The 23,740-nt window shown below is 48.4% G+C and overlaps 1 protein-coding gene across 3 annotated transcripts in view; it reads left to right on the top strand.

Annotated features, from left to right (window-relative positions):
* Positions 1-23,740, top strand: part of kiaa1549la (KIAA1549-like a) — a 156,035-nt gene that overhangs the window by 113,679 nt on the left and 18,616 nt on the right. For 2 of the 3 annotated variants that reach the window (XM_069903026.1, XM_069903036.1), the window contains exons 16-18: positions 3,297-3,438; positions 12,782-13,132; positions 20,656-20,750. In XM_069903026.1, the coding sequence (XP_069759127.1) occupies positions 3,297-3,438; positions 12,782-13,132; positions 20,656-20,750 (588 nt within the window). The remainder of the gene's footprint in view (positions 1-3,296; positions 3,439-12,781; positions 13,133-20,655; positions 20,751-23,740) is intronic. The other variant, XM_069903031.1, reaches the window with a different exon arrangement.

Below are 23,740 nucleotides of genomic sequence, written 5' to 3' on the forward strand. Positions count from 1 at the left end.
AGAAGAATGAGGGGGGATTTGATCGAGGTGTTTAAAATTATGAGGGGGATAGACAGAGTAAATGTAGATAGGCTTTTTCCACTGAGGGTAGGTGAGATACAAACCAGAGGACATGGGTTAAGGGTGAAAGGGGAAAAGTTTAGGGGGAACATGAGAGGGAACTTCACACAGAGAGTGGTGGGGGTTTGGAACAAGCTCCCAGCTGAAGTGGTGAATGCTGGCTCAATTTTAACATTTAAGAAAAAATTGGACAGGTACATGGAGATGGGAGGGGTATGAACTGGGTCAGTGGGACTAGGCAGAATAAGTTTAGCACAGTCTAGAAAGGCTGAAGGCCTTTTTTTCTGTGCTGTAATGTTCTATGGTTCAGTTCACACATGATCCATATCCCTCCATTCATGTGTCTATCCAGAAGTCTGAAAAGTGTGGGTGAGGTCATATATCCCAATCACATTGGAAAATACACGTGTGGGTATTGGGAACCGTGTACAAACAGGTGAACCACCCTAATTCTAAAGAGTCCTTAAAATCTATTTCTTCTGCCAAGCCTTTCCCCTAGTCTGACCTGTTGGGTCTGGAGTGTCAGGCAGACTTCTGGTTTAAGGGAGCCGTGAGGAGATTTTGACCAGGGTGATGGGGTCAAAGTGAATGGATGAGAACACAGTAACGGGGTCAGGGTGAGGGGAAGGGAGAGCAGGAAACATGGTCCAGGGGAACAGAAGAGAAGTGCCAGATCCGGGTACCCAGCGAGGGGACAGGAAGGTGAGAAATGGGATCCAGGGAGTGGAGAAAATGCAGAAACAGGAACCTGGGTATGTGTAAGCAAGGCCCCCAGTGAATGGTGGAGGGTGCAGGATTGGGGCCCTTGTGATGGGATGAGGATTGCAGGAGCTAAGGCCATGGTGGGTGGAAATCACAGATATCGCCTGGTCAATCAAATGCTGAACCATCTGGATTTCCAACAGATGCTCAGTGGATGTTATTGTAATGCAATAGAATCTTTGAGGTTTGATTAATGAAGCCATTTTCCATCATGTCCATAGACCATGAAACAGAACAGCACAGAAAATGGCCCTTCAACCCTTCTAGTCCATGCCAACCTGTTTATTCCACCTAGTCCCATTGGCCATCACCCTTGCTACACCTTCCACAAATGCACCTATCGAATCTTCTCTTAAATGTCAAAATCGAACCTGCATCCACTACCTCTGCTGGGAGCTCGTTTCACATTCTGAGTGAAGAGGTTTCCCTGAACGTTCCCCTTAAACATTCACCTTTCACCCTTAACTCATGTCCTCTAGTCCAGTGGTTCCCAACCTTTCTCTTCCTATTCACATCCCACTTTAAGTAATCCCTGGGCCATCGGTGCTCTGTGATGAGTAAGGGATTGCTTAAGGTGGGATGTGAGTTGGAGGGGAAGGTTGAGAATCACTGCTCTAGACCCAATTGTTACTGAAATATTTTGCTTGAGAAAAATTGTAATTGGCCCAGTTCCTTTGGAGTTATGAAACCATGCACATAACGAGTCAATGAGGTACAATTAAAACTTTTTCTTTTCACTCACATCCCACCTGAAGCAATCCCTGACTAATCAGAGAGCATTGACGGCCTAGGGAATACTTAAAGTGGGATGTGAGTGGCAAGGAAAAGTTTGAGGACCACTGCCCTAGTTTTGGTCTCATGCCACCTCAGTGCAAAAAGCCTGTTTGCAATTACACTGTCTATGCCCCTCCAAATTTTGAATAACCTCTATTAAATGTCCCCTCATTTTCCGAGGCTCCAGGAAATAAAGTTCCAACCTATTCAACCTTTCCCCTCAACTCCGATCCTCAATTCCTGATGACAGCCCTAGTAAATCTTCTCTGCCCTCTTTCTACCTTATTGATCCGTTCCCTGTAGCCCGGTGACCAGAACTGCACACAAGGCTCCCCATTTGGGGCCTCACTTAAACTATTACAGCTTCAGAAATGAAATGGAGTTTAGGGGGTCATGAACCATGTGCCATGAAATTTGTTGTTGGGTGGCAGCAGGTACGGTGCAGAGCAAGGTACAAAATTGCTCAAAATTATAATTCCATAAAGACAAAATTTAAAAACAACTAGTGCAAAAAATTGAGAAAATGAGGTTGTGTCTACAGGGTCTGTTCGGAAACCTGATGGTGGGAGGGAAGCAGCCACCCAACTTTTCCAATTTACAACATTTTCTGAGAACGACTTCCTTTCATTGACTGAGGAATGACTATAATTACTGGCAAACTAACTCCCCACGCACTGAAAAGGCAATCCCATTAGTGAGCAAATATAATGATCTTCGGCAAATATTTCAAGGTATAATGGATTTCAAAATAATGCTACTTTTTTCTGAGAATCTGGGGCCGGGCCTGTTTTGCTTTTGGCTGAATTAAGTGCATAAGAATGCAGATAGTTTTCTGTCTGAGAATTCGTGGAGTCTCGTGGGTAGTCCTGATGGAATCACTGTGACCCTTTTGATTGGATGTCTGATGGCTTCAGGCATTGAGAGCTGAAAGCTCAGACCATTCTTCTGCTTGAAGTTTTGACACTCAGTGTTGGACAAGAATGGTTTAGTCACAGCAGGCTAGCTGGATTGGAACAGATTAACAGAGCTCCAGCTTTTCTCTTTGGAGCGAAGAAGGGCGAGAGGTCGACAAGGTGATGAGAAGGATAGACTCGGGCAGATAGCCAGCACCTTTTTCCCAGGGCGGGATTAGTAAACATCAGATGACATCTGTACAAGATGAGTGGAGGAAAGTTTTGGGGAGGCGTCAGGGGCACGTTCTTTTGCAGCAAGAGTGGTGAGTGCCTGCACTGTGTTGTCGGGGGTGGTGGTGGAGGCTAATACAATCGGGATAATAGAAAGACTCTTCGATAAGCACATAGAAAGTTATGGGGGAGAGGTAGGAAAGGGTTGAGGGTTTATATAGGTCAGGACAACACCATGGGCTGAAGGGTCCATACTGTGCTGGAATATTCTATATTCTGTGCTCAATATAGATAGGAAGGATTGAGATAGACCAAATGCAGGCAAACAGGATCAGCTCAGAATTGATGAGTGGGGCCAAAGGGCTGTTCTGTATGACTTCATGACAGAGAGCCTATCTCAGTGGTTGGGCCAAGACTGTTGGTGAGCACATGGTTCACAACAGGTTTTGCTCGATTCTGGCAGTGTGGAAGGAAGTCATTCTCCATTCCAAATAACAGTGTGCCTGCTTTCTGCATCTGTTGTGTTAATTCCTCTTTTTTAAAAAAATTCCATGAATGTATCTGGAATCCCTGCAGACAGTCGCAGATGAAGAGCGCGGTGTACAGAAGCAGGCAGTCTCTGAACAGCCCGAGTCCAGGAGGAACTGAGATGGATCTGCTGGTGACTAGGGAAAGGTCACGGCGAGGTATTCGCAACAACGGATACGATGTAAGTCAGGTTGGAGTCTTTTCACATCGACCTCTGTGCCTCACTCTCCGACATCCCCATGGGTTTAAGGAAGCTTTAGCTCAGAGGGAGGTGGGTGCATGGAATGCACTGCAGGCAGTGGTGGTGGAGGCAGGGACAATAGGATCTTTTCAGCGACTTAGATAAGTTCGTGGAAGGTTATGCCGTTGGGAAATTCTAGGCAGTGGTCAGAGTAGGTTATTAGGGCAGCACTATGAGTTAGTGGGATCTTAATTTAGACATGCAGCATGGTAGCAAGCGCTTTCGGCCCACGAGCCTGTACCCCCCAAATGGCCCAATTAATTTACAACCCCCGTATGTTTTGAAGGGTGGGAGGAAACCGGAAAACCCGAAGGAAACCCATGCAGACTCAGGGAGAACGTATAAACTCCTTGCAGACAGCACCGGATTCAAACCTGGGTTGCTGGCGCTGTAATAGCGTTGTGCTAACCGCTACACCGACTGGGCTGCCCGAGTTGATTGCTAGTAAGAGATACAAAGGAGACACATTGAGACTCCTCAATGTCTCTGCCCTCTGAATAGAACACCAGCGCTAACTTCGTGTTGTTATTGGGTGGCATGGTAAGTGCAACGCTGTTACATCGCCAGCGGGCAAAGTTCGAATCCTGCGCTGTCTGTAAGGAGTTTGTACATTCTCCTCATGTCTGCGTGGATTTCCTCCAGGTGCTCAGGTTTCCTCCCACATTCCAAAGATGTACAACATTGGTAAATTCATCAGGCTATATGGGTGTAATTGGGTTGTGTGATCCAAGTAATGCTGTGGCTTTGACTAGAAAGCGCAAGTTTAAGGGAGAGGTTGGATAGGCTGGTCTTTATTCCCTTTAAAGTGTAATGTGCTGAGGGATGATCTTGTAGAGATTTATAAAGTCATGGGGCATCTTTCCCCCCCCCCCCCCACCCCCAGCGTAGATGATTATAGAATCCCTCTCACTGTTCCATCTGTAATTTCTGCTGCCCTCCAGTTCTACACCTCCATAAATTGGAGGAGCAACACTTGATTTTCCATCTGGACTCTCTCCAACTGGATGGCATTAACATCAACTTCTCCGGTTTCGGCTCATCCACTCTCCATTCTCCCTCCCTTCCCTTTCCCCTTCTTTCCTCCAGCCCCTTCCCTCTCCACTCACAGAGCCGTCCTCCACCCTCCCTTATCCACCTATTACCGCCTGCCTGTAGGACTATGCTCCTCTCTCTGCCCACCATTTTGTTCGGCCACCTGCCTACAATTTCCATACCTTGATGAAGGGCTTAAGCCCGAAACATTGGTTACATCTCTTTATCTTTGCCTCTATAATGTACCTTGTTTTACCTGCTGAGTTTCTCCAACATTGTGTTTTTAATCAGACAATTCTGGAACTAAAGGGTATAGGTTTCAGGTGAGAAGGGAGGGACTCACCAGGGACATGATGGGAAACTTTTTCACCCAAAGGGGAGTCAGTATCAAGAACAACTGTGCTGCTTGTGGGTAAGAAGGGCCTGTTGCCATGCATTATCTTAAATTATATATTTTTTTAAAATTGCATGTACCAAGGGAGAGTGAGAAAGTCAGTTTTGCGAGGAGTCCCACTAGTCAACCTGTACGTAACACAGCAGAGTCACAGATAGAGATTGGTTGTTAGAGAGCAAAGGCATCAAGTGCTATTGTGAGGTTAGAACATTGAACATTCCAGCACTGTCCAAGCCCTTCAGCCCACAACGTTGTGCCAACCCATGTAAACCTACTCCACAATCCTTCCCTACCTCACACCCACAACCACCTAAATTTCTTACATAAAAAGGTTCATTCAGGAACCTAATAATGGCAGGAATGAAATTCTCCTGGAAACTGGTGGTGCGTGATCTCACACTCCCGAATCTTTTTCATGACTGAAGGGTGGGGGGAGGTGGTGAGAAGTGTGGCTGGGGTGGGGTGTCTTTTAATGTGTTGGCTGCTTTTCCAAGACAATGGGAATTATAGACGGGGTAGATGGAGAGGAGTGGGTATGTGTGATGGAAGGGAGGGGGGTGTGTGATGGGGTAGATGGAGAGGAGGGGGGTGTGTGGTGGAGTTGATGGAGGAGAGGTGGGTGTGTATGGAGTCGATGGAGGGAAGGGTGTGTATGTGTGATGGAGTCATTGGAGGCGAGGGATGTGTGTAATGGAGTCGATGAAGGGGAGAGGGTATGTAATGGAGTCAGTGGAGGGGAGGGGATGTGTGTGATGGAGTCGATGGTGGGGAGGGGATGTGTGTAAGGGAGACGATGGAGGGGGAGTGTGTAATGGAGTTGATGGAGGGGAGGGGGTTTGTAATGGAGGAGAGGGGGTGTGTGTGATGTAGTCAATGGAGGGGAGGAGGTGTGCGTGATGGTCTGAGCCATCAACCCTCTGCAGATTCTTGTGGTTTTGAATGGAGCAGTTTCTGTCCCACACAGTGATGCACTCTGACAGGATGCTCTCCAAGGTGCATGAACAAAGAAGCTGCTGGTACCTCCAGATTCAAGGACATTTTCTTTCCTGCCCTTGTTAGATTCCTGAATTAAAATAGTCATCCCATCTGAGAAAGTTAAAGATGAAAATCTGCAGGCACTGTGATTATTGTTTACACAAAAATGCTTGATGACAGAGTTGGTGCAGCAGTTAGCTCAATGCTGTAACAGCGCCTGCAATCGGGAATGAGGTTCGAATCCCGCGCTGCCTGTCAGGAGTTTGTACGATCTCCCTGTGCCTGTGTGGGTTTCCTTCGGGTGCTCCAGGTTCCTCCCACCCTTCAAAATGTACCAGGGCTTGTAGGTTAATTGAGTGTAACAGGGCGGCACGGACCCTTGGTCTGAAAGGGCCTGTAACCGTGCTGTGTGTCTGAAATAAAGGTCAATAATTCATGCAGAGCTCTTAATAGAGTAAGGATAAAGATACATAACCTAAGGATTTCATCAGGTTATGAGCAAAAAGCAGACAGGCGGCCGAACAAAATAATGGGAGGTGTGGGGGTGGAATGGCATGTTAATACTCTGTCTTACCTGACGTACTACGTCTGAGCTGGTTTGTTGCAAAACAACCTCCATCACGTCATCTTGGAACAAGTGGCATAAGCAGCAGGTGCAGGGTCTCGTGAAAAGTATAGTTCAGTCTAAAAGGAATTGTGGGTGAGAGACCCATTTCAGTCTAATTTAAGCACACAATTGAATGGCCCCGTGCATTAACAAGCAGTGAAGAGCTTGAATGGAGAGTGAGGTGGATGGTGCTCAGTGGGACACGTTCTGAGCTTGGCAGAAGCAGTTGAATCTATAAATCAGTGAAGCGATGTGACACGGTGATGGACAGTTGCAGGATTATCCCTCACTGTGTGTAATCAACCTCTTCAGCACCTGTCTGCAGCTCGCAGAGGATGATTGAAGTTTCCGTGCTCTTCCCTTAGGAATAATGTATGTGCTTGGATAATGCAGTCCATGCAAAGGCCAGCACCGGACCCCAGGTGCGCAGCTCACGCCAGCGTATCAGCGCCCAGGACTGGGGGCATGAATCATTGCTCGTTGGCACGTCTAGGGTTGGCTTTACTTGATATCTAACCCCTTGGCCGAAGAAAGACAAGGCTAAACTTGATTCTGATAAACATTGGCCTCAAACTATCTAGGCGGGTGGAGTATCAGAGCCAGCCACGCCAGGCTGAGGAACAGCTTCTTCCCACGGGCAGTGAGAATGCTGAACGACTGTTCACACTAACCAGCCAAGACGCCACTACTTACTAAACAATATTTATTTATTTTTATATATGTCCCTATGTTGCACATACAGTAAAATCCCCTTAATCCAGAATTCAAACAACCGGCAGCCTCAAGCAACCAGCAAAAAAATCACAGAAAATAAACAGGTAGAAAATACAAAAGTTTAAAATTGGTGCCCGTAGTGATCAGTTGGGCCAATCCACATGACACACAGTCTCAACCAACTGGAAAATTTACTTAGTGAAGCACAAAAGTATGCAGACACTGAGATTGCAGCAAAAAAACATCGAAATGCAGGAGGAACTCAGCCGGTCTTTTCAGCGTCCAAAGGAGACAAAGATACATGGCCTGAGCCCCTCTTCAAGGAATGAGCAGAATGAGCCAGAAACAGGAAGTCTCAGAATTCAGACAGTGGGGGAGGAATCCGGACCAACAAAAGGTGTTAATTGGATGTGATAAGGGACCAGGTAAGAAAAGGAGAGAGAAGGGGGAGAGATAGAGCTAGGGCAAGGCGATGGGGGGGAAAAGGAGGGGATGGTTTCAACAAAAGCCAGAGAAGTCGATATCAATGCCAACCAGTTGGACGGTGCCCAGGCAGAAGATGAGGTGATCCTCCAATTTACGGGTGTACATGAGACCATGGACAGACATGTCAGCAAGGGAATGGGGTGGAGAATTGAAATGGGTGGCCACTGAGGGATCCCCACTATCCGGCACCTACCAATCCCCATAGGTGTGGGATACCGGGAGTTTTACTGTACACTGTTTGCCTTTGTGTGTGCTAAATCTGGATGTGTGTTTGCATGTTTTTGCACCAAAGAACGTAGTTTCATTGGGTTGTACTTTTACAATTGGCAATAATAAACTTGACTTGAACTTAGGAACCAGAGGGTTAATCGGCAACCTGAGCCAAACTTCCGACACGATCAGGAAGCCTTCAGCACCCTCTCACATCCCGATTTGAGAGCTGGTTAACCCTTCAGCTACTATCTGGCAGTCCGCAGCCTGGCGTGTGTCCCTCGACTGCTGTTGCCCGCAACCTGCGTGGGCTCCTTGCCTCGAGTCACCAGCAGCCCGCCGCCTTGAGTGTTCTTCAACCGCAGACCCCTAGCTTGTCTGCCACAGTGATCTCTGTGGGCCATCTCCCCTGCTTCTCCTTCTCAAACAGGGGCGGTCTCATTTTCTGGTGCCCTCCGTAAGTCCTCCGCTTCCCCAGAGACTGCAACCCCTCGTGGTTCATCTTGGGTCCAGGTCCTCTGGTTGCAGGATTTTAAAATAAACCACTGTATGCTCCTTTAACAGGTGGTTTAGAGCCAGTGCGGAGCCAATGGCAGTAGGACGGGGCAGCCCTATGGGGGGGGGGGAGCAGTGTGTCTGCACTCCTTGCACTATGTGGGTCCGGATCAACAGCAGTACTGCTGTTACATAGCCCTCTGGCAGCACTGCCATTTAGTGAGGGATGGTCTACTGAGTCTGTGAGGGTGGAAGTCAGGAACAGGAAAAGGAGAATATCCCTACTAGGTGTATATTACAGACCCCCCAGTAGTAACAGTGACATCTACGAGCAGATAGTGAGGCAGATTCCAGAAAGGTACAAAACTATTAAGGTAGTAGTTAAGAGTTATTTTAACTTTCTGAATATTGATTGGCACCATCTAGCGTGAAGGGTTGGATGGAGTGGAATTTGTTTGGTGTGTTCAGGAAGGTTTCCTGCCGTAATATATAGGAGAGGCTATACTTGACCTGGTCAGGTGTCTAATCTCTCAGTGGACAAACATTTTGGAGAAAGTGGTCACAACTCTTCTCTCTTTTACCCTAGCATTGGAGAAGGACAGGAATAGATAATTTTGGGAAACGGTTAATTTTGGTGTTGGGGAAAATACAGTGCTATTAGGCAGGAGTTTGGGAGCATAAATTTACTTGGAGAAAAGTACGCAAGAAATGTGGCAAATGGTTAGTGTAGCGGTTCGCACAATGCTGTTACAGCACCAGTGATCGGGACCGGGGTTTGAATCCCACGCTGTCTACAGGGAGTTTATATGTTTTCCCTGTGTCTGCATGGGTTCTCTCTGGTGGGCCTGGTTTCCTCCCAGCGTTCGAAACCTACCAGGGGTTGTAGGTCATTTGGGTGTAATTGGGCAGCATGGACTTGTGGGCCAAAATGGCCTGTTACCATACTGTATGTCTTTTTAAAAAAAAATGTTCAGTGAACATTGGCATGACACTCTGTACAAGTACAGAGGCCCAGAAAGGATGGTAAGGTGAAAGAACAGTGGTGTGCAAGGGATGTAGAAAACCTAGTTAAGGAGAAAAGAAAAAAGCTGATGAGAAGCTTAAGACCATAGGAACTGATGGAGCTCAAGAGAATTGCCAGGAAAGTGTTTTAAGCAAGGACTGAGGAGAGCTGAAAGGGGTCATGAGAAGGCCTCAGTGAGCAGGATTAAGGACAACCCCAAGGCCTTCTACAAGTATGTAAGAACACCCCTCAGGGATGATTGTGGAAATGTGTGCATGGAGTCGTAGGAGGTGGTGGAGGTGTTTAATGAATACTTTGCTTCGGTATTCGCTAAAAGGCCCTTGGCAATGCTGAGGATGACTTGGGGTGGATTGAGGTGCTGGAGCATGTTGACATAAGAATGAGAATGTGCTGGAGCTTTTGAAAAGCATAAATTTGGAAAGTTGCCAAGAAGAGATGACATTTAAGCCCAAGGCTATTGTGGGAAGAGAGGGAGGAGATTGCTGAACCACTGGCAATGATCTTTGCATCGTCACTGGGGACAGGATCAGAATTTATTGTCATGAGCATGTCACAACATTCATTGTTTTGCAGCAGCGTCATGAGTGCCCCTCCTTCCTGATGGTTACAGAGTGAAGAGGGCACAGCCTGGGTGGTGAGGGTCCTAGATGATAGAGGCTGCTTTCTTAAGGCACCACCTCTTGTAGATGTCCTCGATGGAGTGAAGACTGGTGCCCGTGATGATGCTGGCCGAGTTAACAACCCTCTGTAGACTTTTCCTGTCCTGTTGTGCATTGGCACCTCCGAACCAGACAGTGAGCAACTAGCCAGATTGATGTCCACCTGTAGAAATATTCAAGAGTCTATGGTGACATACTAAATCTTCTCAAACTCCTCATGAAATATAGCTTCTGGTGTGCCTTCTTCATGAATGCATCGATGTGGTGGCCCCAGTATTGTAAATGTTGTTCCTCTGTTCAAGAAAGAGTGTAGAGATAACCCATGAATTGATAGACCAATGAGTCTTACTTCAGTGGTGGGAAAGTTGTTGGAGAAGATCCTGAGAGACAGGACTTACAAGCATTTTGAGAAGCATAATCGGATTAGAGAGTGTCGGTATGACTTCGGCAGGGGAAGGTTGCGTCTCAAGAGCCTAATTAAATTCCTTGAGGATGTAACAAAGAACATTGATGAAGGTAAAGCAATGGATGTAGTGAAGAAAAATTTCAGTAAATCATTTGATAAGGTTCCCCGTGTAAGTCTTCTTCAGAAAGTGAGGAGGGATGGAATCCAAGAAGAATTTATTTTGTGGATACAGAATTGACTTGCCCAGAGAAGGTGGTTGTCGATGGTTCGTATTCTGCATGGAGGCCGGTGACCAATGGTGGTCTGCAGGGATCTGTCCTGGAACCCCTCCTCTTTTGTGACTTTTATAAATGACCTGGATGAGGAAGTGGAGGGATAGGTTAGTCAGTTTGCGGATAATACCAATATGAGTGATATTGTGGATAGTCTGGAGGGTTTGCAGAGCTGGGCTGAGAAGTGGCAGATGGAGTTTAACCCAGAAAAGTGCAAGGTGGTTCATTTTTGTCAGTCAAATTTGAAGGCAGAATTTAGTGTTAATGGGTGGTCTCTGAGCCGTGTGGAAGAACTGAGAGATTTTGGGGACTGTGACCATCGGCCACTCAAAGCTGCTGCACAGGTTACAGAGTTGTTAAGAAGGGGCTTGGTGTGTTGGTGGTTGATAAAGTCAGTTATTGGGTTAGCACAACACTGTGGGATGAAGGGCCTGTACTGTGCTGCAGATTTCTATGCTGCTTTGGAAAAGGAGGAGGTGATTTGCAATGATTAAGCACCTTGCCTGATTCCAAAGTGATTTGAAAAAGATTGATTATTCCAAATTATTGTCGGTTCTTGGTCTGCAGCCAAACATTGCAGTTAATTTTCACTCAGTGGATATAATGGAACATAAGCAAATGAGACTAATGTCCAGTTAAACTGCTTATGGGTCCCATCTGCTGAAGAAATGGTGTTGCCCAGAGGGAGGGACACGGACATATACAGCCAACTACACACACCCAACTATGTGCGCTCATATGCACACACACACACACACACACACACACACACACACACACACACACACGTGCGACCGGGGTGGGACGGGTCCTTTAATATGTTGGCAGTTTTCCAGAGACAGCAGAAGGTTTAGGTGGCATTGATGGAGGGGAGGTGGGGTGTGTATGATGATCTGAGCAGTGTTCACGCCGCTCTGTAGTTCTTACAGTCTTGTACAGAGCAGTTCCAATCCCAAGCAGTGATGCACCCTGACCCCTGTAGAAGTTGATCGGAGAGTTCCAGGGCAGATTGTTATTGTTGAAATATACTCCAGAAAAACTTGAACATTCTCATTAGTTTCATTAGGCATCTGATAATTTTAATGAGAGTTACTGTCATACACATTGTTCAATGTACGTTTGCACTAAAATTCTTACTTGCTGCAGCCAAACAGGTACTTGTAAAGAAAAACTCTAAGAATAAACTAATTGAATGACATTAAAGGAGACAATATAAATATTCACAGTAATCCTCAGTGGTAAAGAAGTGTCTTTGTGATAGTTCAGACAGTCATTTTAAGGTTAAGTTCGATAGATTTTTACATAAAAAGGAAATTAAGGGATAAGGGGAAAAGGCAGGTGGGTGGAGTTGAGTCAATGATCAGATCAGCCACTAAATGGCAGAACCGGTTCGACAGGCCGGATGGCGGACTCCTGCTTCTATTTCTTATGTTCTTTTGAGGGTCTTGGATCAGACCCTCATTAGTGTGACAAGAGGAGGTTATAGAGCCTGATAACTATTGGAAAGAAACTGTTTTTCAAAGTTCAGATTTATTGTCAGAGCACACACATGACATCACATACAACCCTGAGGTTCTTTTCCTGCAGGCCAGACAGAATTACCACTTATCGGTAGTGGAAAAACTGTATTTAAGAGAAAGATGTGTATACAAAGGAGAGAAATGCAAATGAAGAAAATAAACAAACTGACAGTGAAAATACAGAAACAATATTCAGTAATACATAATGTGAAAAGTAAAAGACCTTAAATGAGACTCTGATTGAGTCTATTGTTTGGATGTTCTTGAATTTAGAGGTGCTGGTCTTCAGTTTTCATTATCTTCTATCTGAAGGGAGCAGTGAGAAAAGGTTGTTACCAGGGTGATGGGATCCTTTATGGTGTTGGCTGCCTTCTTGCCTGAGATGGATGTCTGCAGTGGATGGGAAGTTGGAGCCTGTGATGGACTTGGTTAGTATTTATCCCTTTACCAACGAGTGTGTTGACATTCTTTCTCTCTCATTGCTTTCTCCATTAACAGACGGAGCCGGAGCTGATAGAGGAGACGAATGTGGACCGGATTACGGAACCTCGGAATGCTGTTCGAGGGAGGCAGGCAAAAGGTCACTCAGAGTCCTCGACCCTGAGCTCCCAGCCGTCGATCGACGAGGTGCGGCAGCACATGCACCAGCTGCTGGAAGAGGCGTTCAGTCTGGCTTCCTCAGGGAGGGTCTCCCACGGCCGACACCAGGTCCACTGCTCTGTGGGACAGCCCCTCCCTTACACCGAGCTGGTCACCAGCGCCCCAGGAACCATGAGCAGATCCAGGGCTGGATTCCAGTGGGTTCCCTCTCACAGCCAGGATCTGTGTCAGTACAGCTTACCCAGACCCGTGAGTATCACTCCTTTCACTCCTGTGGCTGGGAGTAGACAGGGCTCTGCATACACACGGAGTGTGAGAGGTTGCAACCTCTGTTCGAATATCCGAAGGGGCTGTTTCTCAAGTTCTAGCTACATTTTAGTCTCCGGTCTCCCGGTGAGGAGGGTGGGAGGGGTTGGTGGTTCGCTCAGGGAGGGACCACCTGGTCAGTTTGATCCTGGACTTCGCCAGTGTAGAGCTCGTCGAAAGAACCAAAGACTTGTTGATCCAAACCAAGGCTTTTATTAGCAAAAGACAGGAGCTCTTCCCAGGTGGCCGACCAGTCCGGAATGATCCGACCTGGCTAGGGACACAACCCTTTAAGGCCCAGACAATAGGCGTGGCTTAGCTCTCAGCCAATCGCTGTAAGCACAGTCTAGATACAGTAACTATATACACTATGTACATTGGTGATAGATCTGTACTATCACATTCACCCCTTCTTGGAGAACGGACCCTGGGAAAAAAAAACAAAAAAAAAACAAAAAAAAAAACGAGGGTGAAAATGAAAGGAAGGGGTAAGTCAAGGACTGTAGCGGTCAGGGGGCCTGACCATCCGGCATGACCGCCATGGTGCCGGGATTGGGGTCGCTGGGATGGTGTCGCCAGCGGGCTCGTCGAGTGCGACTGCTCCGTCGCTCAATTCCCCAGTCGTGTTGTCGGCAGGGTGGCCCGGGTCGTTGGGGTGTTGTTGGTCCTTCTGTTGCGGCACGGGGCCTGGGGAATAAAGAGTTGGGGAAGGTTGGGTTGGGGGGTTTGCTGGGACTACCGCGTGCTGAGCTAAGTCCCGCACCGAAACAGTGTCCTCCCGCCCGTCTGGGAACTCAACGTAGGCGTAATGTGGGTTCGCGTGGAGTAGAGTCACTCGGTCGACCAAGGGGTCATTCTTTGAGTGCCGGACGTGGCATCGCAAAAGGACGGGGCCAGGGACGGTGAACCATGCCGGTAGAGTGGTTCCTGATTCGGATTTCCTCGGGAAAAGGAACATCCTTTCGTGGGGTGTGGCATTTGTTGCAGTACATAGGAGGGAGCGGATGGAGTGTAAGGCACTAGTGAGAACCTCCTGCCAGTGACAGGTGGGGAGACCTTTAGACCGGAGAGCCAGTGTAACCGCTCTCCATATGGTGGCATTCTCCCTCTCGACCTGGCCGTTACCGCTTGGTTTATAGCTCGTGGTCCTGCTTGAAGCGATACCACACTCCAGAAGGTACTGTTGCAGCTCCGCGCTCATGAATGAGGACCCCCTGTCACTGTGGATGGAATTGGGGTATCCGAAAATGGTGAAAATACTGTGAAGGGCCTGTATCACTGAAGTGGTAGTGGTGTCTGGGCAGGGCACAGCGAACGGGAAGCGGGTGTACTCGTCGATGGCCGTGAGGATGTAGGTATTACGGTTGGTCGACGGTAGGGGCCCCTTAAAATCTACGCTAAGACGCTAGAAGGGGCGGGTGGCTTTGATAACGTGGGAGTTATCCGGACGGAAGAAGTGGGGCTTGCATTCAGCGCACACCGAACAAGCTCAGGTCATGGAGCGGATCTCCTCGACTGTGTAGGGTAGGTTGCGCGCCTTGACAAAGTGGGCAAATCTAGTGACCCCTGCATGACAGAGCGCCTCGTGGAGTTTCTGTAGTCTGTCCATCTGTATGCTGCCGCACGTCCCCCTGGAGAGCGCGTCAGGCGGGTCGTTGAGCTTACCAGGCCGGTACAGGATGTCATAGTTAAAGGTGGAGAGTTCGATTCTCCATCTGGCGATTTTTTTGTTTTTTATCTTACCACGCTGGGTGTTGCTGAACATGAAGGAGACCGCGCGTTGATCAGTCAACAGTGTAAAGCGCCTCCCAGCGAGGTAATGTCTCCAACGACGCACCGCTTCAACTATGGCCTGGGCCTCCTTCTCGACCGAGGAGTGTCTACTCTCCGGACCCTGGAGGGTTCTGGAGAAGAAGGTTACAGGCCGACCGGCCAGGTTCAAGGTGGCTGCCAGGGCGAAGTCGGATGCATCGCTCTCGACTTGAAACGGGACAGATTCATCGATCGTGTGCAGCGTCGCAGCAGCAATGTCGGATTTTATTCGATCGAAAGCCGCTGTGGCTTCGAGCAAGAGGGGAAAGGAGGTGGTCTTGATAAGAGGACGCGCCTTGTCGGCATAGTGTGGAACCCATTGGGCGTAATACGAGAAAAGGCCCAGGCAGCGTTTGTGAGCTTTCTGGGTATGGGGGAGGGGTAAGTCCATTAGGGGACGCATGCGGTCAGGATCTGGCATGACTATCCCATTCTCCACCACTCAACCTAGAATAGCGAGTCATGTGGTCCGGAAGACACACTTGTCCAAATTGTAAGTCAGGTTCAGCCGACGGGCAGTTTGAAGAAATTTGTCTAGGTTGGCGTCGTGGTCCTGCGTGTCATGGCCGCAGATGGTGATATTGTCCAGATACGGGAAGGTAGCGGTTAGCCCGTTCTGGTCCACCATCCTGTCCATTTCCCGCTGGAAGACCGCGACACCATTCGTGACCCCGAATGGTACCCTAAGAAATTGATATAGCCACTCATTCGCTTCAAAGACCGTGAATGGTCGGTCCTCGCAGCGGATCGGGAGCTGGTGGTAGGCCGAATGTAGGTCAATGGTGGAGAAAATGCGGTATTGGGCGATCTGGTTCACCACATCCGTGATGCGTGGCAGGGGGTATGCATCCAAGAGCGTGAAGCGGTTAATGGTCTGGCTATAGTCAACCACCATCCGTAGTTTTCCCTGTTCTTGACAACCACCACCTGGGCTCTCCAGGAGCTTGAACTGGGTTCGATGATGCCCTCATCCAGCAATCTACGCACCTCACTCCTAATGAATTGCCTGTTTTCGTAACTATATTGCCGACTTTTGGTGGCCACAGGCTTCCAGCCAGGGGTGAGGTTTGCGAAGAGTGCTGGCGGGGCAATCCGGAGTGTGGAAAGGCCGCAGGATTGGCCCCGGGGCACGGGGGCGGGTTGCTCGGTTGCTTCGGGGGTGGGGCGATGGCAGACCGAGAGGGGGGCGTGGGGTCCCCCAAAGTGTAGGGACACCGTTCGGAACTGACACTGGAAGTCTAATCCCAGCAACACTGGGGCGCACAATTGGGGAAGGATGAATAATTTGAAGTGGGTGACCATTACGCCCTGTACTTCCAGCGTGGCGATGCAATACCCCTTTATCCCAGTCGAGTGCGACCTCGTCGCTAATGAGATCCTCTGAGTAGTGGGGATAATGTCAAGTCCCCAACGGAGGGCCAGATCTGGCTGGATAAAACTGTCAGTTGACCCAGAGTCAAATAAGCAATTGGTGTAGTGTCCATGCACTTTAATCAGTTCCATTGCTCTGGTGAGGGGATGAGAGCATTGCTGGTTTAGTGTTATTGAAGCAGTTGACAGGGGAGTTTTGCACGATGACGTCACGCAACGGGATGACGTCACGCAACGGGGTGACGTAGTCAATGCTCGAGGAGCAGGTTGGAGGACCTCCCGGAAGTGCTGTTGTGGTGGCGTCAGCGGGTGAATGGTAAGTAGTGGGGTTTGTAGTTGCTCGCGATTGGCAGTGGGTAGGTCGTTGGTCGCGGCGGTCGGGCCCTGGCGGTCATCGGTGATGGACGCTAGGGTTGGCCGCGGGGGTGGCTGTGGTGGCGGTAGCAGCAGCGGTATCGTCGGCCCCGGGGGTGTCTGTGGCGGCGGCAGCAGCGGCGGTAGCGTCGGCCCCGTGGGTGTCTGTGGCGGCGGCAGCAGCGGCGGTAGCGTCGGCCCCGGGGGTGTCTGTGGCGGCGGCAGCAGTGGCGGTAGCGTCGAGTGTTCTGCATGGGGGCGAGAGGCGGGCCAACACCACGGTTGCGAGGGTGGGCTGCCCCTTCCGGGTTCGGCGTCTCCGTGACGTCAGGCGTTGCCGTGCAGGGGAGCCCTCGCTCTCATTGGACGAGAGCTCTGGGGAAGAAGAGTTTGAATGGGATAGTGGCGGTTGGGCTTCACACGAGGCACTATGTTTGCTGGCGGCCATTTTAGACCTACAGAGTGCAGCAAATTGGCCCTTTTTAAGGCACTTCTGGCACCTGGCTTTTCTTGCTGGGCATTGGGACCTGCCGTGTTTGTCCCTCCGGCAGAAATAACATTTTGGGTTCGCAGGGGGCAGGGTAGCAGCAGCTGACAGGCCGTCAGTGGTAGGGTAGAAGGGCACTCTACTCACATCAGAACGAGGGGTCCAGTCCCTAGAGAACTCGGTGGACTTTAAGGCTGCATCCTCCATTGTGATTGCAATCCGGGCCACGTCCTCTAGTTTTTCTACCCCTTGTTCGAGCAAGCGCAGCCTCACTTAATTCGATCGGAGCCCGGCCACATAGGCATCCCGGACGAGATCATTTGTGATCTCGGCAGCAGTTTTGTCCACACAGTTACAGTCCTTGCCCAATGCCTTTAATACTTGTAAATATGCCCTGCTGGACTCGCCGGGCTGTTGCTTCCTCGAAGCAAGCAGGAGCCGGGCATGAACTCTGTTCACCGGTTGATTATACAGTTCTTTCAGTACCTTTATGGCTGCAGTGTAAGTGGTCTCATCCTGGATGTTCTCGTAGACTCTCAAGGACACCATAGACAGCAACGCTGTTAGACGCTGGTTATCCTCCTCCACCTCAATGAGTCTCAGGAAGTTTTCAAAGTTCAGCAGCCAGAAGTTAAAGGCTTTGAAGGCTGTAGCTGACTGTGGGTCGATATCAAGTTTTTCTGGCCGAGTTAAACGCTCCATCCCTTTCAAAAAAAATTATTTTTGCTAATAAAATTGTAGAGCTCGTCGAAAGAACCAAAGACGTTGATCCAAACCAAGGCTTTTATTAGCAAAAGACAGGAGCTCTTCACAGGTGGCCGACCAGTCCGGAATGATCTGACCTGGCTAGGGACACAACCCTTTAAGGCCCAGAAAATAGGCGTGGCTTAGCTCTCAGCCAATCGCTGTAAGCACAGTCTAGATACAGTAACTATATACACTATGTACATTGGAGATAGATCTGTACTATCACAGCCAGGTTGGCCATCCATGGGTCCACACCATGGGCACTTGAGGGTGCGGCCCTGGCTGACTGCCTGCCCTTCTCCCGGGGAAGAGGCACCCGATGTCCTCGTGTATAATGAGGGATTTCCGTGACCGGTGAGTGCCACAGGGGCTCGAGCCTGTTCTGGATAGTGATACAAGCACACCAAAATGCTAGAGGAACTCAGCCGGTCTTTCAGTGTCTATAGGAGACAAAGATGCATTGCCGACATTTCAGGCCTGAGCCCCTGTTCAAGGAATAAGCAAAATGAACAAAAAAGCAGGAAATCTCAGAATAGAGACAGTGGCGGCTGGGGGAGGAGTCCAGACCAACACAAGATGTTAATTGGATATGATAAGGGGGGAGGGGAGAATTGATTATGTCTGTGTGAAAGGAGACAGAGAGATGGGGGAAGAAGTGAAGGGTGGGGGTTGGTTTTTAATGAAAGCCAGAGAAGCCAATATTAATGCCATCCGGTTGGAGGAGGCCCAGACAGAAGATAATATGTTGTTCCTCCAATTTGCGGGTGGTCTCAGTCTGTCAGGGCATGAGATCAGGGACAGACACGTTAGCAAGGGAATGGAGCCTTCTTTGTAATTGCATTAACATGGAGGCTCCGGGACAGATCCTTGGAGATGTTGACACCCAGGAATTTGAAGTTCTTGACCCTCTCCACCACTGAGCCCTCGATGAGGACTGGGTCGTATTTTAGCTCTGGTAGCTCTGCACCCCTGGTAAAGTAGTGGGCTAACACGCATCCTTGGGGTGTGTCCATGCTGATAATCAATGAGGAGGAGACGATGTTTCCAGAAAATCAAGGATCCAGTTGCGGAGGAGGCCTAGGGTTTATAATTTCTTGACCAGCACTGAGGGACCAGCTTTTGGCTTGTACTCATTGGAATTTAGGAGAATGAGGGGGAGGGTGAATCTAACTGAACCATTTTGAATGTTGAGAGGCATGGACAGAGTAGATGTAGAAAGGTTGTTTCCTCACGGTGGGAGAGTCTACGACAAAAGGGCACAACTTCAGGTTTGGAAAGCGTTCAGTTAGAACAGAGATGCGGAGAATTTCTTCAGCCAGAGGGAGGTGAATCTGTGGAATTTGTTGTCATTGATGATTGTGGAGGCTAGGTCATTGCAACTAATAGGCAGAGATTGATAGATTCTTGATTAGCCCAGGCATCAAGGTTATGGGGAGAAGGCCGGGCAGTGGGACTGAGTGGGAGAATGGATCAGCTCATGATGAAATGATGGGGTAGACTTGATGGACTGAATAGCCTATTTCTGCTCCTACGTCATAGTCTTGGTTTGTATCCTCGCTGGAGCCTCATTTCTGTGACAGGCGCTTGACAAAGTGGTGACTCTCTGTCTTCCTTACGGTAGACAAAGTTAAAGAATTTCATGTATGTTACATTCTAAATGTAGTACTACGTGACAATAATGGGCCCTTTACCTTTAGTGTCGAGATACTTCAGTCTCTCATTGCCATTCACCGTGTATATCCTGCCTGCTGTGACTTGCTAAAATACAACACCGTTGTGAATGCTCGTGTCACCGATGTGATCAGCAAGTCGCGTGTTAAACCAGGTCCCAAATTTGACAGCCAAAAAAAAAAAGAAAATTCGCAAAACATTTTTCCACCAAAACCAACTTCCCACTGGTGGTCTGGGAAGGGGTTGCGGCTCGCCAGCGCCCTCCCCTTGGTAGTCCTTGGGTTTGTTGTAGGTGGTTTGCACTATATAAAGGAATCATTGTGGCAGGCTACAGGATGATAGAGGTTGAGAACCACTGCTCGACCCGGACAGGGAGCTCTCTAAACAAAGTTCAGGTTCATTGTCACATGCACCAAGGTGTTGCAGGGCATCCCATTCATAGTACATTGTTGCATGGTTCTAAATGGGCTCTAAAGGTATGCTTGACTTTCCATGGCGTATCTTACAGCCCTGGGCCTTTTGGAGAACAACAGCTATTGTGAGATTGGAAAATACTCATGACCTGGATCTTAACGAGTTCAGGGTATCAAGAGTCAGAGTGGAGATGATTTTATTTTTTAATTTAACAATACAGCATGATAAGAGGTCCTTGCAGCCCATGGAACCCATGCCACCCAATTAACCTACAACCCACAAACATTTTGAAGGGTAGTATGTGCTTGGAAGAAACCTATGCAGACATGGGGAGAACGTGCAAACTCCTTACTGACAGGCACTGGTTTTGAACCTGGGTCATTGGTGCTGTTATAGTGTAGCACTAACTGTGCTGGTCCATGGGCAGACACCTTTGTGTGCTGGAAGTGAATTGAGGGGCTGAATGGACTCCTTCATGTTAGTACATCCCCGCTGCAGGAAGTGTGGAAGGTAAAAAGCAACCGATGCAGAATGTTGTCTGAAAATAGGTGGGATGAGGGATGGAACGAAAATGATTCAAATTTTTGATATTCTTTTCCAATTCTTCCAGGCGTACAGATATTCGCAACTTCCAGAAATGTCTGTTGGGTCTCCGCCTCCTGTCCCTCCGAGGAATGCTCCAATACCAGCAACGTCCCTCAGACGGTAAGATGACATACATTAGCGCACGGCAATAGCCAACATTTCACGAGCACCCTCAATGCAACTTTACAGATGCATTTGTCAACTAAATTGTCAACTTTCTCTTCAGGGAAGAGATACAGGAGGATCAGAGCCAGCACCACCAGGCTGAGGAACAGCTTCTTCCCACGGGCAGGGAGAATGCTGAGCGACCAAAGGAACGGCTCACACTCACCCTCTGAGACACAACTCTATTTCTGCCTTTTTGGCAGTAAATCAATACCTCCCCTTTATTCTTAATCCAAAAGTTACAAGTACTGCATTTGTCTACAATTCAGGCTATTCACACAAAACATAAGTTACAAACTGAAACATAATTATTTCCGTCGATACCGTCAAACCCTTGGAGTCCCTCCAAACTGCCCGTGAACACTGAGTGCTCCTTCTCGAGGGATACACAGGCATGCAGCTGTCCCTAGAAGAGGAGCAGGCAGTTAGCCTGAGCTCAACCCTCAGCTGCCTGCTGCAGACTCTGCTCTTTATTAAACAATATTTATTTATTTGTATATTTGCCCGACATATGTATCGCTTGTCTGTATGCGTGCTATGTCTGCATGTGTGTTTGCTTACGGAGGACCGGAGAACGCTGTTTCGTCAGACATTTGGATGATGATAAACTTGAACCTAACGAGATGCCAGAAAGATTCTGATAATCTGGCATCCGATTATCTGGAAATATTGAGGGTCTGTCACGCGGCGAGGGTTTGGAATGTGGGATGGAGGGTTGGGACTGGAACGCCAGGGGTGAGGAATGTTAGGGTTTTGGTGTGTGGGGTTCCCTTCAACCTCACAGATTTGCTGGAACATGGATTGAAGTAAGATGTGGGGAAGTGTGTTGGGGCATTAATTGGGGAATAGTGTATATACTCGTGTCATAGTTTACCCTGTGCAATATTTGACACCCCCACCCTATTTTGGCACCCAAATCACGTGTTTTCTGTATGACACGTGTAAAAGTCGACCCCTCTAGTTTTGGCTCTGACTGTCTGCATGACTGAGCTCCTGACGCCCCGAACACAGACTCTCCAAGGTCATGGCTGTACATCCATCCGAGCTCCTCACGCCTCGAACATGGACCTACTACCCGGTCCCGTCCATCTGAGCTTCCAATGTCTTGAATAGTGCAGGTATTTAACCATAGTTAGAAGTATGACCTGTGTACTAGTTGATCCCCTCACCCCCTGTGAGGGGAAATAGACAAAGTGGTGACTCTGTCTTCCTTACGGTAGACTAAGTTAAAGAATTTCATGTATGTTACATTTTAAATGTAGCATTACGTGATAATAATGAAACTTTTACCTTTACCCCCTCTCCCCAAATTTGTCTCAGAAACTTGTCTATTACATGAGCATAACATTCGTTAATGTAGAAAATCCACTGGTCCAGCACCACCAAGTCACAGAGCTGCCGGATTATTGGAGTTGGACAGGCAATCTCTGGTGTGCTCAACAGAGTAGGTTCACAGGAGGATCCTAAAGGAGGGAAGGTGGCGAGATGGCAGATTTAGGGAGGAATCTCAGAGCTCATGGACTGAGGAAATGAAGGCACGTTTGGCCCAATTAAATTCGGCCATGTTCTGGAAGGCAGGATAAGAGGAGTGAAGATGTTTATAGAGACTATGGTGATGGGAGGAATGAGGCAAGGAAAGGGCAAAGAACGTCAATACTGAAGATTGTCAAAACGGCCGAGAAGATCACCAGGGGTCTCCCTTTCCTCTACTGACAACATTCACCAGGAGCACAGCTTAAATAGGGCTCAAAGACTTATTGAGGATCCCTACCATCCAGCGCACAGGATCTTTAACCTGTTACCATCAGGTACAGGAACACCAGAATCAGGACGGCCAGGGCTGGGAAATAGCTTCTTCCCGCAGGCTGTGAGAGCGATGAACAGTATCCTGTAACCTTGGGTCTCTTATAAATGAAATGGGTAAATTATTTGGAACTATTTGTACATATTTATTTTAATTTTGTATGTACTTGTGATTATTATGTTCTGCATATTGTGTGTGCATCATGGTCCAGAGAAAGATTATTTCATCAGGTTGTAAATGTGCCGTCAGATGATAATAAACTTGAATTTGGATGGCCCCCCCAGATGGGAGTGAAGAACAAGTTCAAGGTTCCTTTTAGTGTCATGTAATAATACAGGAAAATGCAATATACAGAGTAAACACACACTGCTGGAGAAACTCAGCAGGTCAAACAGCAAAGATAAAGATACAGACCCGACGTTTCGGGCTTGAGCCCTTCATCAAGGAATGAGCAAGATTTGGGTGGGTGCCTGAACTAAATGGTGAGGGAGGGAGGGGAGAAGGAGCTCAGTCCCACAGGCAGAAGGTAACAGGTGTAAAAATACCCCAAAATGTTGCAAGAACTCAGCCGGTCTTTCAGCGTCCATAGGAGACAAAGATATATATCGCCGACATTTTGGGCCTGATGCCTTCTTCAAGGGATAGGCAGAATGAGCCAGAAGCAGGAAATCTCAGACTACAGACAGTGCTGGCCAGGGAAGGAACCCAAACCAATGCAAGGTGTTAATTAGAGAAGAGGTGAGGATTGTTTGTGTCTGTGTGAAAGGAGACAGGAAAAGGGAGAGACAGAGCTGGGGGGATGGTGGGGGGGGTGGTGGGGGGAAGAATGAGAGGTGGGTTTTTAATTAAAGCAAGAGAAGTCGATGCTAATGCCATCCAGTTGGAGGGGACCCAGTCAGAAGATGAGGTGTTACTCCTCCAATTTGTGGTTGGCCTCAGTCTGGCCATGCACCATGGACAAGCAGGGATCGAGGTGGGGCATTGAAATAAGTGGATGAGGGAGGGAGGGAACACTAGCAAATGGGGGGGGAGGGAATGGCTCTGTAAGTGGAGAGAGAAAGGGTGGAGAGCTGGAGGAAAGAAGACAGAGGGTTGGGGAAGAGAGAGGGAGAATGGGGAGTGGGTTAGCAGAAACTGGAGA

The sequence above is a fragment of the Narcine bancroftii genome, chromosome 1, assembly GCF_036971445.1.
Source record: "Narcine bancroftii isolate sNarBan1 chromosome 1, sNarBan1.hap1, whole genome shotgun sequence".
Classification (NCBI taxonomy): domain Eukaryota; kingdom Metazoa; phylum Chordata; class Chondrichthyes; order Torpediniformes; family Narcinidae; genus Narcine; species Narcine bancroftii.